General features: G+C 37.7%; 1 protein-coding gene across 1 annotated transcript in view; it reads right to left on the bottom strand.

The window, feature by feature from the left end:
- Positions 1-16,820, bottom strand: part of LOC126470285 (putative inactive tyrosine-protein kinase Wsck) — a 158,904-nt gene that overhangs the window by 86,850 nt on the left and 55,234 nt on the right. The window contains exons 4-5 of the mRNA XM_050098036.1: positions 11,805-12,025; positions 7,289-7,490 (exon numbers count right to left, since the gene is read on the bottom strand). Of these exons, the coding sequence (XP_049953993.1) occupies positions 7,289-7,490; positions 11,805-12,025 (423 nt within the window). The remainder of the gene's footprint in view (positions 1-7,288; positions 7,491-11,804; positions 12,026-16,820) is intronic.

The raw sequence follows: 16,820 nt of genomic DNA on the forward strand, positions 1-16,820 counted from the left end.
GTATGGCGATGGATATCAACCGATGGGTGTGGGCTTCTGTAGGAAGTGAAAGAGAAACTGGAAGTGCACAACTACATTACAAGTTTGGAGAATGTGATGTAGTCTGATATCAGAATGAGATTTCACAATGATCAGGTCGTGCTCCAATATGACAGCTCGTCCTATCATATGTGACTTGTCATAAAGAGGTGCCTTCACAATGACAGAAATGTTTTTGTATTGGAATGGCAACCTGAGTGAGAATATTTTGGCAGAAAAGGTCAGAATAATAAAGGAAAAGGACGCTCACTATCTACTCGCTGCATGGTTCCTGAGGCAATTCATGCCACTTCCAACGAGTTGCTTGAATGTCCCAAGCTATGCGGTAGGAGTTGTGGGCTCAATGCCCAACAGATTTCGGGCTTTTGATTTTATCCATCATGGACTCCGGGCCATTATTGAAGGTGAAGGCAGCTATGTGCAATTCAGAACAGCATTAGCAGACATGTTTTCTTTTCTTTTTCTCTTAGGCCTTATTTTGTGACAGCTAAGCAGAGATGCTTCATAAGACACTGTTTTTCCACCATTGGGAAAACAGCAAAAATGTCAAGTTTCTTGAAAGGTGCTGAAGTTCTCTGGAAATGTTAAGAGTTTCCCCACACGAAAATTACATGATTTTTAGCTTATTTCATTTAAAGGGCTCTCACTGTCCTATTGTCTGAGATTTGCATTTTAATCTATTACTTAATTTTATTATTACGTTTTTATTTATGAATGAATTAATATCAAGTTTCAAGATCTAAGAAATAAATGGAAATTTTTAATTTTGGAAATACGCAGTTCAACAGTTTACATTTTGAACAAAATCTGAAGTCTTAAACATGGCTGCGAACTGACAATTGCATAAATCTGAAGAGGTTGAAAAAATGAGCCAACCAGCGGCAAACCACAGGTTTATTTAGCCCTTACCTAGGTATCAATATTTCTAAAAATATCTTCTTCAGAAGTAGTGGGGCCTAAAATGTATGTAATCAGTTTAAAAAAATATTTTTTACAAACATAACAAAATATTACTAATAGTAGAAAAATATTTGCGAGGTAAGCAAACTCACTTGTTACATCACATGGTGGTAAATTACATTAGCCAAACCAAGTGGCTCTTGCCATGTATGAAATTGATATAAAAACCAGAAACATGCCATGGCTTAAGACAGAAGCCAGATTGCATTCAGTGTACATCAAAATAAATGCACAAATGTATTCACCCACTGGTAAAGGCTCTTGTCAACATAATATTATAACAGGCGTCAAAGGATAAAATATTTGCATAACCTAAGTATTCACTATGGCAGAGACAAAAGTCAACTGTTTGATGTCTTCCCTCTTGAAGAAACAACTGCAGCGTGTTTGTACCACAAAAATGCAAATGAACTTCTCCATGACAATACGAGGTCTCAAACAAGTCTGCGCATCCAAGAGAGGCTCACAAAACTTTACTGGATTGTTCTTCCTCATCCACCCTACAGCCTGGATCTCGCACCGTCTGACTTCCATCTGTGTGGCCCAATGAAGGATGTGAGAAGCAGCACATGGACGATGGGGAGGTTATTGATGCAGCACGACACAGGCTCCGATGTTGACCAGCAGAGTGGTACCATGCCAGCATACAGGCCCTTCCAGTGAGATGGTATAAGGCTGTTGCATTGAACAAAGCTCATGTTGAAAGATAGTAATTTGTAGCCAAAAGAGTAGGGAATAATATCGTGTATTGGAATCCTCATTCAAAACCAATCTGCTTTCAGGAAAAAATGTGTTCCGTTACTTACTGAATGCCCCTCATATCTTCTAAGATCCTCTAAAAGACTATTTTGGACAGTTTTCTTTCATTAAGACATCCAATTATTTTTCTGTTATCTTTTACTTGAAATTTTTGCTTTCTCTTTAATAGGTGCCTTGCTTCACATGAGGTATTATTTTCTTTTACTTTCTTCATGCTCGTGATATATTTTGCTGTACATGTTCAGTATCTTTGTTATATAACTACCTTTCTGTCTATGTCTGTATAACATTAATTTTTTAAGGTGTTGAAGTTGTAGCTTCTTAAATCTGTACACAAATCTAATGTTAAATACATTGATAATATGCAATTCAGACTTCCCTCCTGATGAATATGTTTCCTTGCAGCACAGTTTTTATTCTTACTCTGCATCTTACAAGTCAATTACTGTTTGATAAAATACATCCAATTCCATTCTGAGCTCAATTTGGTAATTGTGAAGTCCACTTTCTATTTTCTCCTCTTTTCCTTTCTTTCAAAGAATGTGTCATGGACAAAGATGTTGACCAAGGTAAATTCTACACTCATACACAAAGTTTCCCATTGAAGGAGAATAAATTTTCACTCTGCAGTGAAGTGTGCACTGATTTGCTGTCGTTTGTCTGTTGCTGTAACCCTGCTCAGAGATCTTCTGCCTCCTTGTCAGAATGTGAACATGCTGGTGCACAGAGCTGAGCGACTTCCTTTGAATATCTTTCGTTTACTTTTTAGAACTAGTGCTACTATTCTGTGTGGGATTCCTTCAATTCCCATAATACTGGCTTAAACTTTTTGCTTAAAATCCATCCTACATCTGAATTTGGTACCTTCTATATTTCTGTAATAAAATACATGCCCCCATTTCAATTTTCCTACTCTTCCATTTTCCACAACAATTATAATACCCCTATCATCTCATTTTATTTTAGCCAGCACTTCTTACAACTCTGTTAACCTATCTTCACATACTCTACTTTTGCGTCTTATTGTCCTTACATAAAAAGTGGTGGAAGTACGTGGGTTTGTAAGTTCCATGTTACTCTATATTTAGCCCAACTTTGTGTAGGACGGTGTAGGCACAGAAGTAGCAGGGTGTGTCCCATGGCCTGAAGTCACTGCTCGATCAACTTCAGTCCATTACTTCCAATGTTCTTTCACATGGGCTAGAATACCCTATCCTGTGAACTTGCAAAAGGCAGTTGGGTTTACTGACAACCCTGCAAATGATATGCTAGCCTGCTATAGCTTGAAGAGTTTGGAGAGACATATGAACAGTGCTAAACCTACAAATACTTAAGCCATCCTCACACAGGAAAAGGCAGCTAACATTGATGTGGGTGAAGACGGGACACCTGACCTCATGAGAGAGAGTGCCGTCAGAGCATGAGATGAGCTGGTTAACGTGATTTGTGCTCTCAGTTCACTCTAGTAGCAGTTGTCTGCTTTATTTGGTTTCACAAGCCACACAGTTTCTTCATGAAAATAGATGTGCACAAAATAGCTGCATAAAATCCATTAGTGATTGTCAAAGGAGAGTGGAGAAAATCATGAAGAAGATTCTGGACTTGTTACAAGCTTCAACAATGAATTGCTGGTAGAGGAACACTACATAATGCTGTACAATGATCTGAGATGCATACTATTAGAAATTATTCGCTAACTCGATTGAATTTTCATCCCACTTTTGGTTTTCAATTGAATATAGTCGAGGTACGACACCTAATGTCAGATTGTGCATCCATAATATCCATATTCTTTATGTTGCATTGAGTACCAAAACTCTGAAATAATGTACTTAGATTTTAAGATTCAACCGAGATTAATTTCATAATTTCATTTGAATGGAAGATGAGTTTTTTTCCAAAGCTACTCACCATTATTCAAAAAGATATTTATTAGCAAGATACAAACACGAGCCCACTCACAAACCCAGAAATAAATATATATATTTTATAGAAAGTTTCACAATAGCAGAAACTTCCAGTGTGTAACTTGCATTTACTTTCTGATAGACTGGTAGTCATTTTAAAATTTCTGCCCGCTGGGTAAACATTCCAGTCACTGGCCTTTGTGACAAGATTTCAGCAAATACATTATTTACAATAAATACCATTTACAATAAATATCCAATTTTTAAGGTTATTATTTGACACTTAATATGCAAATTTACCAAAACAATGTGCTTTTGATGGGTCATCACTGTGCTGTAGCACTGAAATGGTATACTTCCATAGCACAGAAGTTATAGCACTACAAACATCAACTACATGAAGCCTTTACCTACCAAGGTGTAATTACCTTTATTTTATTATAACAAGTCATAGTTACGACAATGGGCTTTTGAAAAATACTCAATTTGCTGATGCTTTGAACCAGGTTATATTCATGCTACATACTCCATGTGAAAGAAAAACCACCAAATATGATGTTTAACTCCACAAAATATGGTGGCTCCTATGTTCTGCTTGGGACATAAAACAATGTCACATCCCACTGGCCACATTTCCCTTCTCAAAGCAAAAATCTGACATGCCAGATACTTTACTTTACACTCCGCAGTGTAGTGGAACACAGAATTGCACACTATGACATCACTAGCTCCTTATCCAGGTGTGTTTGCATGTCCCGTGATAGGAAGGCTTCTGGGTCAATTCACAGTGGGTGTTAAAACATTCCACAATGCATTTCAAATTTGATATTCACACAGACCATGGATGAAACAACAGAATGGGGCAGAATGGAGGTTTATCATGAAGGATTCTCAAAGAGAAAGTTAACATACTCTCACTGCATTCGCTCGTGTTATGGTACAGAATTTGGTGTCTTCTTAATCTTTATTACTTGCTTCATTTTCAAGACACATTGTGAAGGTCGTATGAGAACGACATTTTCCCCATGAGTGTTCTTACACAAAATAGGTGAAATACAAAAAAGCAAAATATGGTTTAGGTTTCACAGTACCTGGAAGATGACAAAACCCACACTGTGTACAAATAATAGCATAAATAGGTGAGACAACTTTCATTAATAATACCTTTCTTAATAACGAAAATCCAGCTCTATATAAGGAAAAAATAGTTTTTTGAGATAATTTGGCATTCATAAAAAAAGCAAGACAGAGAGGATAAAGTAAAAAAGTGCTATGTATATAGCTTCTAAATACTGTTTTATTAGCTTGCGTGTTTATACACTCTTATTTCCCCCATCAAGCAAATGTTGATGTTTTAAAATGTTTGGTTGGAACTTTCACAATTATTTCAGTTCTCGACTACATGAGAAATTTACCACACAACATTTGTGAAGAACATCCATTATGAATTTTACTTTGGTTTATTAACAATTTGGCTATTAACAAACTTTGCTACTATTGCTAGTTCAATAATTTAATTAAAAAAAGTGAAGCACTGAGAAGAGGAGGAGGAGGAGAAATGAATCTTCATGTGTTGAGAGAGTATGCGATACAGAACGAAATATTAATGATTACAAAACTTAGTCAAGTTTACAAAGTACTTGGCAGTACTAGCCCAATTAACAGTATTGGGCTGCATCCCCATCTCACCTGGAAGCAAGCACTGGTTTGATTGGGAAGAGTGCTGTAACACCATGTACCCTTCGAGGCAAACTGGTACACAACTGTTGTAAATGGTCCTTCATTTCTCTGATACTAACAATGGGACGAAGTTGATGTCCAAACTGGTCCTTCACATGTTCTATCAGTGACAGATCTGGGGATCTTGCTGGCCACAGGAGTACCTCAGCATCATGCAAGAAAGTTCGTAGACGCACATGCCAGGTGCAGGGCAGCACTGTCCTGTTGAATAACGGCACCACAACACTGTACCATTTGAGTTCCCTCAATAACTACCAGCTGTGACCAGAAGTCATACTTGATGGCTTTCCACACCATGACAACAGGAATAACACCCTGCAACTCTCCAAAACAGTGAAAGAATACAGCCTCCCCCAAATCGCCACCATACTCTGGTCATCAGGATAGTGCAGAACTGTGATTTATCGCTGAACATAATTTCATGCCATACATCAATCAGCAGCCCTTGCTTCCTGGTCAAGGTACCACTCCAAACAAAGTCTTTTGTGTTGTGTTGTTAATGGCAGCCTAAAATGCAACTATCTTCCCCTAGTCCTGATGCTGCTGCTCTCTCAACAATGGTGTGGGATGACAAATGATGTTTCAGAGAGCCCATTACTTGTTCTCAGATGGCAGATTCAGGTGTGAAAGGGTTACTCTCTGTGCTTGGTGCAAAATATGGCAATCCTCACTCATGGTGGACAGGCATGGTCAACTGGAACCTTGAGTATGCCTGCCCTTACATTCCCATGCAGTCCAACATCGGGTCACTGTCACATACAAGGCCCACAAATATCGGGATTGTACAAGTCAATTTTGAACTTCATCAGGTGCTGAGCGCCATCTCACACAAGTACGATACATCTTCACGCCCTTCACACTGATCACTCAATATCTGACTCACTCTCCTTATACACCATACCAGCCCTTGTAACATCACTAAACACAAACAATACTAATGCATTCTGGTAACCATTCCACCTGTCATTGCGAATTGCAAATCCAATCACTTAAAAATCCAACGATGGTGTAAACAAGTACAAAGTTACGTTGACATCCCACTGTGTCTTCCGGGTGCTTCACTTTTTCTGTCCAACAGTGTATGTTCTTCAAACTTTTTGTATCATGAGTGGTTTCTCACAGCCTCACTTTCCTGGGCTAAAAAAAGTAACTAAGTGTTGACTTTCTGTGTAGAGTGAACACATCTCCGTTTATGGTCATAGTCCCTTCTGTTCCCTTGGGGTCTAGTGTGAATCAACCTATAAGCTCACAGCAATCTCAGCACAATCAGTTTGAGTGCTAATTATATGCAAGCACAACCCTAAAGGTCTCCAGTTAATATTGTCTTTTAGCAATCAGTCTAGTCTTGTGGGTTTGAGACATCAGCCCCCACACTACATTACACTGTCCACAGTGCACACTAGTGAGCAGTTTCCCACAAAGTGATCAATCAAAACAGTTACCTTATGGGTTCTAATTGCTGCACAAGATGAACAGCTGGACTAGACATTGGGATCTAACTTGATTGGTTCATTTAATCTTCATTTAGATATAATCAAAGTCTCTCCTCCCAGCCCTTTGTAGTCACACCTTTGCCACCCTAATGTACATACCAATCTGTGAATTATAAGAAGCAGGCATCAATATACAAAAATGAATAATGTTAACCTTTATGCTGACTGATTCCATATCATTACCATATGCTGTGCAAGTGACCTATGGAACATGTAAGTAGCAGGAAAATTGTGAATAATTAAAAGTAATATTTGCTATGAAGCATTAAAATTAGATTCAAATGGAAATGCAAGGAACCAAGCGTACAACAACATTAATATTACAGCACAGGATAACAATAACACATGACTTGGCACTTAAATGACAACAGTAATAAAGAGGAATCTTACCAGCAACTGAACCTTCTACATTAAGGATCAGAATTCCATTGTGTTGCTCATGTGTTACACGTGCATAAGATGCTCGAGTTGTATCATTTACTGTGCTCAGCACACCAAGACTTACATGAGTATCCACCAGCTCTGGGATAGGTGGGTTATAATATCCACCATATGTTTTGTTGTCTCCCACAGTGAATTCACTTCTAAATTCCTAAAAATAAAGATGTAATTTAAAGAAAATTATGACATAATACAGCAGGGTTCATTAAATTTCAACTTCTTCCTAAAATATTTTAGAAAAATGAACAGAATCGTGCTCCGATGTCAATGTTCAGCGTAGGCAATCAATGTGAAAAAAAAATTGAGACAATTTCTAAAGGCATATGTCCACTAGAAAATAACTTGTGCATGTAACTACTGCAAGCACTTGCTGACGTGTTTACATTAGAACAAAAACTTGCACTAGTTTACTTCTGAAAGTCACAAGGGCAAGTTAACTTCAGAAACTTGCCACAAGTTTCCTCTAGAGTTGCGTCGTGACACTGGCAAGTGGAAGTTTACAGTGTCATGCTTAAAACCCAGAGCAGTTGGCACCATTGTTGCAGTATTATACTGAACAAAAATCACAACAACAAAAAATTAAGAAAGATATGTTTGCACGAAGAAACCGATACAGATGCGTACATATTTAAGTTATCAAGAAACACTACTGAATGAACTAAAATCAAAGAACTTGTCTCAGATTAAAAGCTTTCTTAGAATGTCGTATGCAATTTTCGAAAATCTCTTGTCTATAGTACACTAAAATACAAAAATGCTGCAAACCATATCACCAAGAGATCACCTTTTAACTACTCTTTGATTTTTGCAAACAGCATTTATTATAAATGTAATTAAGATTTTACAAAAATCAGCTAAAATATAAAGATGTCTCTACTACCATTCTATTTTCCCTTTTGGTAAAACCAAATAATCAGTAAATTCATTTTGCTTCCTTGGCTGGCAGTGGCCAATTATATATGTTTTGGGTACCTATGGTACGTTTGTTTTAGTTAATCTGCCTTCGTGCCATTCTCCTTTTTGACACGCGTTTTCATACCAGTACTAAACACACAAAACTTCTGTAAGTTTGAGAAAAATTTCCAGCAACTGACAAGTTCTGCATGTACTTGCAACAAGATGCGAGTAACTGTTTCCATTAATTTGCAGATGTTACTTCTGTAAGTTGACGAAACTTGAGGATGTTGACTTGCTGGTAGTGTCTCTATGTCAAATAACTAGCTGAAGTTTACCTGCTAGTGGACACACGCCATAATACATGGGATTGTGAATCATCCAGAAGAGAAGATTACAGGTGGAAATCATTTGTAAAGAAATACCACATAGCTGTGATATGACAGACAACATCCATGATTTAAAAAACCTTCAGCACTAACAGACTAAAATTTCATGCAGTTATAAACTAGTTTGTAAGGTGACACATTTCTTTGGATGCCTCATTGATATTGAGGTCATTAGAGAAACAGTACTATATGTATCTTTGTTTAGGTGAGAGTAAGAGGGAATTGTGAACTGCCTATTGAAGGAATCACAGCAGCATTCACATCAAATGGCTTAGGAAATTTAATAAGGGTAGTTAGAGGAGGATTTGAATGTCATTTCTTTGGTGTACAACACTGCTACACTAACTCTCTTGATAAAAATGAGAATAATTCACCAAGAAGTTCATTACGTTGAATAAAAAAATCTATAGGGAAAGATAAAGTAAGATGTGATAGTTATGAATAGCTTGCTGAAAGTTCAAGATGATCACGAATCCGTTTTCACATTTTTCAGTGACAATCCATGTATCCCCAGGCCGCAGAAATTTTGCACTTGACATATGCATTTCAAGTTGGCAGTGAAACAGGTTGACAAATGAAGAATGAGAAGAGAGAGATACTAGGCATGGGGCGTAAACCAAACCCGGCATGTTATTTGGTGATGGTCATGACGCCTAAGCTAATGTGTTGTCGGCTTTGTTTGGTGCGAATATAAACAATGTGCGCTGCGTATTGCTTCTGCCGTGTGCTTGCATTGTGTTGTGCTTTGTTACGCTGCGGTTTAGAAAATTCTGATACTCGAAAAAAAAACTTCCGTTTGCTTAGCGAATCCTTTGCATCAAGACGTGCCACTAGGAGCAAGGCACTGAAGTTACTACCGAGAACTCTTGAGTCTTACGAGCAGGAGAAAGAACACCCAAGTACTAATGGGCAGTCATCAGTTCCTGCCAATAAAGTTGCGGGACGAACATCAAAAGTTCTTGGAATTAGTGCAAGGACAGTAGTATTGCAAAAGTTGAAAGATGTAGATGTGAACTCTAACAATTCAGACCTGTGTGGATCAGGTAATTTATTTTTAGTGAAAGAAGAACAAGCAGCCTCACCCTGTCACCAACTTGGATCCTTTCAAGACTGATCCAATTCACAGGCATATTTATGCTTACTACAGCAGTAAAGAGTATCCCACAACAGCAAAGTTACTATTGCCATTAAAAGAAAGTGAACTTTTCAGGGGTGGAAAAATGTTTTTAAAAATTGTGCTGAAAACTATGGATTTAGTGATACATGAATGCAAAGTCCTGTTAGAAAAGGTGCATTTGTTGTGGCTTGTGAGTTGTGATTGTGGTGACAATCATGAAGGTGAAAAGCTATGAATATTGGTTATTTATTGCACCATCATCATCATTATAAGGCCCAAAGCAAGAAGTTACAATTTCGGATGTTATTTATCTATAAACTATGCACCATATTGTTTTCAAGATATCAGTCATCATCAAATGCTTATTTTCTGTATTTCTTTGCTCCATTATCAAAAATACATGCTTTGCTATGATTATATATAAATTATTATGCAGTTGTTTATTTGCTGTGGTAGCAAGCCGAAAATGAATTCTTATATATACTGTTACTGCTCAGCAGCTTACATTTACAAGATGAAACAGAAAACAGTATCATCTGCTACGTGTGTAGCGGCTGCTGTTGCAACATCGCTGTTACAGTGTTGCCAACTTAACTTGACATAATGCGAAATGTCAAGTGCAATGTTTCATTGGCGCAGGTATAAACAACCTAACAGTAACAAGATGTATCCTGTAAAACAACTGGTTGGCATGGTAGTACAGACTCTCCAGACTTTCTGATAATGTGTGGACCTGCTTGCCTGCTTAACTAATGTTCTATTTCAGTTGCTGGTAGCACACTGTACCTGACAGAAAAGGATAAACAAATGGTCTGGCAAAACACTCTGTGCAGTTCAATGGCTGAATGGTACAGAAGCAACTTTTCTGCACTACAACGAAATCACCCTCTTATATCCACAAAAATTTCTAATTAATTTGTTGGTGCACTTGCCCCCTACTTAGAAACAAAGAAATTCACTGTCAGGTCAAAATTGCATAACAGGGCTGAAAGCTCCCTGTTTCGGAAGATTTCAGTCTTATACTTAGCAGATTTACCAGCTATTTTTGCATAGGTGTCTGTCCTTTTAGGTTTCCATTGTTTTGTCCACAGGATCTTTCATTGCTGTTCTTGTTATGAAGGAAGAAAGAAAACTATGCATGGACTTGTATCCATAACAGTATACTGTGTAAAAAGTTACTTTCATGTTCAATTATCACTCACCATCCTTTTATTTGGCGGTTCCTTTATTGTCATTGTTTATAATGAGGAAGACAAAAAATTTTGTGTAGGTTTGTCTTGATTTTTTTACTATTTTATTTTATTATAATACACCATGCAAATCAAAACTGTCAGAAAGAGTGTCATCATATTCAATAAATACTGTAACAATTACAAAAACTATCAGTTATTGCTATGTCGGTATGATCTCCCTACGAAACCTGGGCACAGAATAAAGATAATTATTCTTTCTTTTCTCTTTATTCATACATTGAAATATGTCACTTTTGTAGGTTAACGGAGATTACTATAATAGTGTCCAAAGCATACAACTCAGCATATCTTGAGTTAAAATTTATCTGTTACTGGTTGACCTGAATGTGTCACTGTATAACACAGTCCAGTACACTCTTACACCCTTTAGTGGTATGCTATTTCATTACTGTTCAAGAAACATTGTGTATGTCTTTAGGTAAAGTCTGGTAATGATGGTTGTCTTTGTTATAGGGACAATTATTAATTCTACTTTACTTGTGTTTAATTTTATGACATACTAGGCCAGCTTCCTACACTTTTATCACTTTTTGATTCACTGAGTACCTTATTGTAATACAAGTAGGTCCTCTTTGCATTCTTTTGACTAAACAACCACCTAATAATTATTTGAAAAAAATCAGTTGAAAATGGTTGCACAGCTGTATTAGTGCAGTAGTGAATGCAAAACAAGAGGATACTGTAATCTGTAAAACAACAGCCATTGTGACATTTGACCCACTGTGTATCTTAATGGCAGATGTAAGTATGAGATAAAGATGCTCCACAGGAACTATCAATGCTGACTGAGTTTGCAGTTTTTGTTTGCTGACCTCTGGTTTTAGTTCAGCTGCAATGTAGTAGGGACTGCCATCTTTTTGTGCTTCTTCATACGATTTCAGCAAATTTTCATCAAATGCAAAATTCTTGCCTTCCAAAACAATAATTCTGTATGCTGAAATTGGACCATTTTCACTGAATGCAGGGCTCAGACGAACATTCATTCTACCATTATGACGGCTAATGATTTCTGGAACATCTGGTTCATTAGGCTCTGTAAATAAAGAAAAAATAAATTACACTTGTCCACGGTATGAATTTCACATACTGAAACAATTTAATTCAGTACCAGTATGTAATAAAAAGTAAGAAGAGGGGGGGGGGGGGGGGGGGGGAACTATAATAACATAAAAAGAAAGAAAATTACCTTCATACAATGGACAAAAACATTAAAGCAAATGTGCAATGATATAGCAAGAGTCCTTCTAATGAATAAGTGCAGAGCCACAAGAACAAGAAGAAGAAGAAGAAGAAGAAGAAGAACACATGCAGTGAAATTTGACAGCTTGTCTATTTACCCAGTTAATAAGATTACTTTTAAGTTGTGACTAATATTCGTTAGGGTATCTCTTTACGAGTTAAAAATGGTCATATTTCTAGTATGCTCTCCTAACAGCTCAGAAATTTAAGACCAAAACATGGCGAGTAGAAGAGAAAGTGTACTGACTCCATCCACGGTAATGCAGGTAGTGTACGAAAGGTGGCATGCCCACGAACTACGAGCAGCACTGCCGCTTGAGACTCAAGTTCATGTGTAGTCAGATGGTGTTTATTGCTTTTATCTACACTTATTTTGTGAGTATGTAAAAGGTGTTGGGAGTTAACACTGAAGAGTTGAAGGCTGTGATGATAAACAGGTGTTAAAAATTACAGTTACTCGTATTTACAGAAAAAGAACACAAAATGCCCACATTTTTCATTACGGTGTGCAGATCTGGCTGCTTACAGCATGCAGATTTAACTGCAGAGGAACTAAAAGTAAATACTTTTTAGGCCTCCAAAAAGTGAATCAGAATTTTCAAGGATGAGAGCAATTCCTTGTAAAGACCGAGATCTGACTATCAATAGTTTTGTATGCGATTCACATTTCAATGAGGAAAAACATCAGCAGACTGTTTTAAAATTGATAAATAAGTTTAAATTCCTTGACAATGGTGGCCTCTTAAACAAGGAGCGGTTCCTCATTTATTTCCCAGTTTACTGAAATATCTCTGAAAATATTACACAAAATAAAATCGCCAGTAAAACACTGGCAAAAGAGAAGCTTCAAAAAGCAGGCAGTAAACAACATGTAGTTGTGGTGTCTGCCAGTACTACTTCTGTCAAGGAAAATGAAGGGAACGGAGCAGTACAGGTCGGAGCAGTAATTATGTTAACAACAATATCAAATAGCAAGAAACTGGATACTTTGCAATTACCTAATAAATTAAGAACAGTGAATGCCGAAATAAATCTCCTGCAAAAGCAGCTCTGGGATGAAAAGCGTAAGATGTCTCATTCAAATGTCCTAGAGCACTGTAAACTCCGTAAGAAACAAGAAATCATAGTCGACGCTATGTTAAAGAAATGCCAATTGGAAAACAACAAGGAAATGTGGTATGATGACGAGTTTCTTCTGTGCAGTGTGCTCTTAAGTAGCCCAAAGGATACAGATGATGTCTGAAGTACAGATTGTTCCAACAACCTTCTGAAACAAGTCCCCAAAATATAGTAAATGATCTCAAATGCTCATGTGGAACTAACACAAACTCTTTGAAAGCAAGTAAGAATTATTTAGAGGAAGAACAAAATGAAAAAAAAGGCATGCTGAGTTTTGATGAAGTTAAGCTCCAAGAAAAACTACATTTCAATAACACTTTACTGAAAGTTGATGGTTTCATCAATTTATGGGAATAAATTCCAGACAAATGTAATAAAGACCTTGCAGATCATGCTCTGGTATTAATGTTTGTTGCACTACTGCATGACGAGATTCAACCCATTGCTGTGTATACAAGTTGCAACGCCACTCCTGGTGAAGTCTTGCATATACTGAATCAAGCAATTAACCAGTTAGAGCAAGCTGGAACGAAAATTATTGCATTTGCTACCTGTTGTAGTCAACCAAATGAAAAGATCTGGCAATGTCTAGGAATTCATGGCATAAAAAACAGTTGCCTGCTCACTATCAAATCCAGTTGACAAAACCAATAGATATGAGCATTTTCAGATGCTATTCAGGCCATAGAGTGCATAAGAAACAGTTAATGTAGTAAACTGGAGTACTTTTTAAAGATGACATCATCAACCACAATTTTTACCGACAAGTTACTTCCCCAGAATTCACTGGGTTGAACATTTGCCACAAGTTAACTTACACTTATTTGGATCCAAAGTCATTTCAATGAATGGACATAAGATTAGCCCTGCTGCAACTCAGTAGCCAATGGCATAAAATTCTTCAAGGAATTTAAAGCAATATGATTCAAAGATAGTGAATCAAGGGGATCATTCATTAGATATACGAACAAGTTGGAGCATGCACTTTTATTTTCGTAATGGTGTTTTGTATACAAAAATGCAGAGGCTCACAAAACGTTACTGAAATGGAGAAGCATTCTCACCAATAAAAGCAGCAGCTTTGCTTCCAAAAGAACTCTACAACTTCTAAGACTAACAATTGGCAGTACCTTTGAAATATCTCTACACTTATGGAAAAAAAGGTCTCAGCTATTTCCTGACAGCAACATCATTTCTATATCATAGGGTCTTTGAGATACAATAATGATCCATCAGTAATATACTTCCTCATCTTGTGCAAATTACAGTGTGTTTTCACTCCTGTAAAAGTTTCATTATCTTCCTGTGGAAACTGTGAACATAAATGTAAATTTTTGTTGACATCATATATAAGCCAAATGCAGATGTTTGATATTAGCAACAGAAGAACCAAGACAGAGTTTGGAACAGTAAAACAAAATTAAGAAAATGCTGTGTGTTCCACATAACTTCACAGAGGCTCAATCCAATCCACAGCATAAATTTCATGAGTGGACGAGTCCAACTTTTTCTTCTACTCGCTATGACCAAAAAATAAAGAAACTCCAAACAAGATTTCCAACATTAAACCAAAAACACCTTGTTGTTAATCAGGAAAAGTGTTGCCACTGAAGGATTTTGTGCACAAACTGATCTCTCAATTAAGTCCATAAATTTTCAATGGGATTCATGGTGCACAATTTGGATGGTCACATCATTTACGTGAACTGTCCAGAATGTTCTTCAAACTTATCGCGAGCAACTGTGGCCCGGTGACGTCGAGCATTGTCATCCATAAAAATTCCATCATTGAATGGCTGCAGATGGACTCCAAGTAGCCAAACATAACCATTTCCAGTCAATGATCCGTGTAAACACAGCTCTCACTATTATGGAGCCACCATCAGCTTGCACCGGGCCTTGTTGACACCTGGGTCCAAGGCTTCCTGAGGTCTTTTCAGACTTGAACCCAAACATCAACTTTTACAAACTGAAACTGGAACTCATCTGACCAGGCCACACATTTCCAGTCTTGTAGGGTCCAACCAATGTGGTCACGAGCCCAGAAGAGGCGCTGCAGGTGATGTCGTGCTGTTAGCAAAGGCACTCTTGCTTGCCATCTGCTGCCATAGCCCATTAATGTCAAATTTCACTGCACTGTCCTAACAGATACATTTGCAGTACATCCTACATTGATTTATACAGTTATTTCATGCAGTGTTGCTTGTATGTTAGCACTGACAACTCTATACAAACGCTGCTGCTCTCTGTCATTAAGTGAAGGCCATTGGCCACTGCATTGTCCATGACGAGAAATAATGCCTGAAATTTGGTACACACTCTTGACATTGTGGATCTCTGAATATTATATTCCCTAATGATTTCCAAAATGGAATGTCCCATGACTATAGCTCCAACTATCAACTGCATTCGAAGTCTGTTAATGACCATAGCGTAGCCCTAAGCACATCAGAAACCTTTGCACATGAATCACTTGAGCACTAATAACAGCTTCACCAAAGGACTGCCCTTTTATACCTTGTCTATGCAATACTACCACCGCCTGAATATATGCGTATTGTACGACTTGTTTGATCTACTAACTACACTCTGATTTCCAGAATGAATTTTCACTCTGCAGCAGAGTGAGCACTGATTTGAAACTTCATGGCAGATTAATGGTTGGAAGGCAGGAGATGAGGAACTGGTGCACGTAAAGTTGTGAGGGCATGTTGCAAGTTGCACTTGGTTAGCTCAGTTGGTACAGCACTCTCCCATGAAAGGTAAAGGTCTCAGGTTCGAATCCTAGTACAGCGCATATTTTTAATCTACTCTAGGATCATTTTGGGGGTCTACTTTAGTGACTTACATCATCAAAGTCAGAAAAGGAACTCTCTCTCAATCAATTTGAAGAAATCTTGTACTGGAACATCCACGGAACAATTGATCAAAGTATGTGTTAAGAAACGGGGAATTCATTAACATAATGGGAGCAATGGATCACTCTATGCGTTAACCTTAAAACTGGTACAGTACTTTTCGTGGCCTATTTGGGAAAATAGTACAGACTGCAAGAAAATTCACTCCTCCCCCCCCTCCCAATCACTCTCACTCTCTCTCTCTCTCTCTCTCTCATGTTTCAAGATATACAGAGACTTAACATTTCTCGCTGCTAAAGAATGCCTACCAAAAGCGAAGTTGATTTTTGTGTGTGTCGTGTGTCAGATCACATGGGGAAGACCCCCCCACATATAAAGAAAACTCTATCAAGAACATGCCAGTGCCGTCTGCAGCAGAACTCTGGTCCAATGTGTCACCGATCTCCACCATCCACATGTGCCTAGGTAATGCACCCTGGTAGACACTGGCAAAAAGTGTGCCACAAAGACTATAAGGAAATGAAATATACATGCACAAATACAGCAAATGATATCTATTTTCAAACATCTGTCATTCTTTAATTTCCCCCACCGGGTAAGTAACAGTTTAGC

Source organism: Schistocerca serialis, chromosome 3 (genome assembly GCF_023864345.2).
Source record: "Schistocerca serialis cubense isolate TAMUIC-IGC-003099 chromosome 3, iqSchSeri2.2, whole genome shotgun sequence".
Classification (NCBI taxonomy): Eukaryota; Metazoa; Arthropoda; class Insecta; order Orthoptera; family Acrididae; genus Schistocerca; species Schistocerca serialis.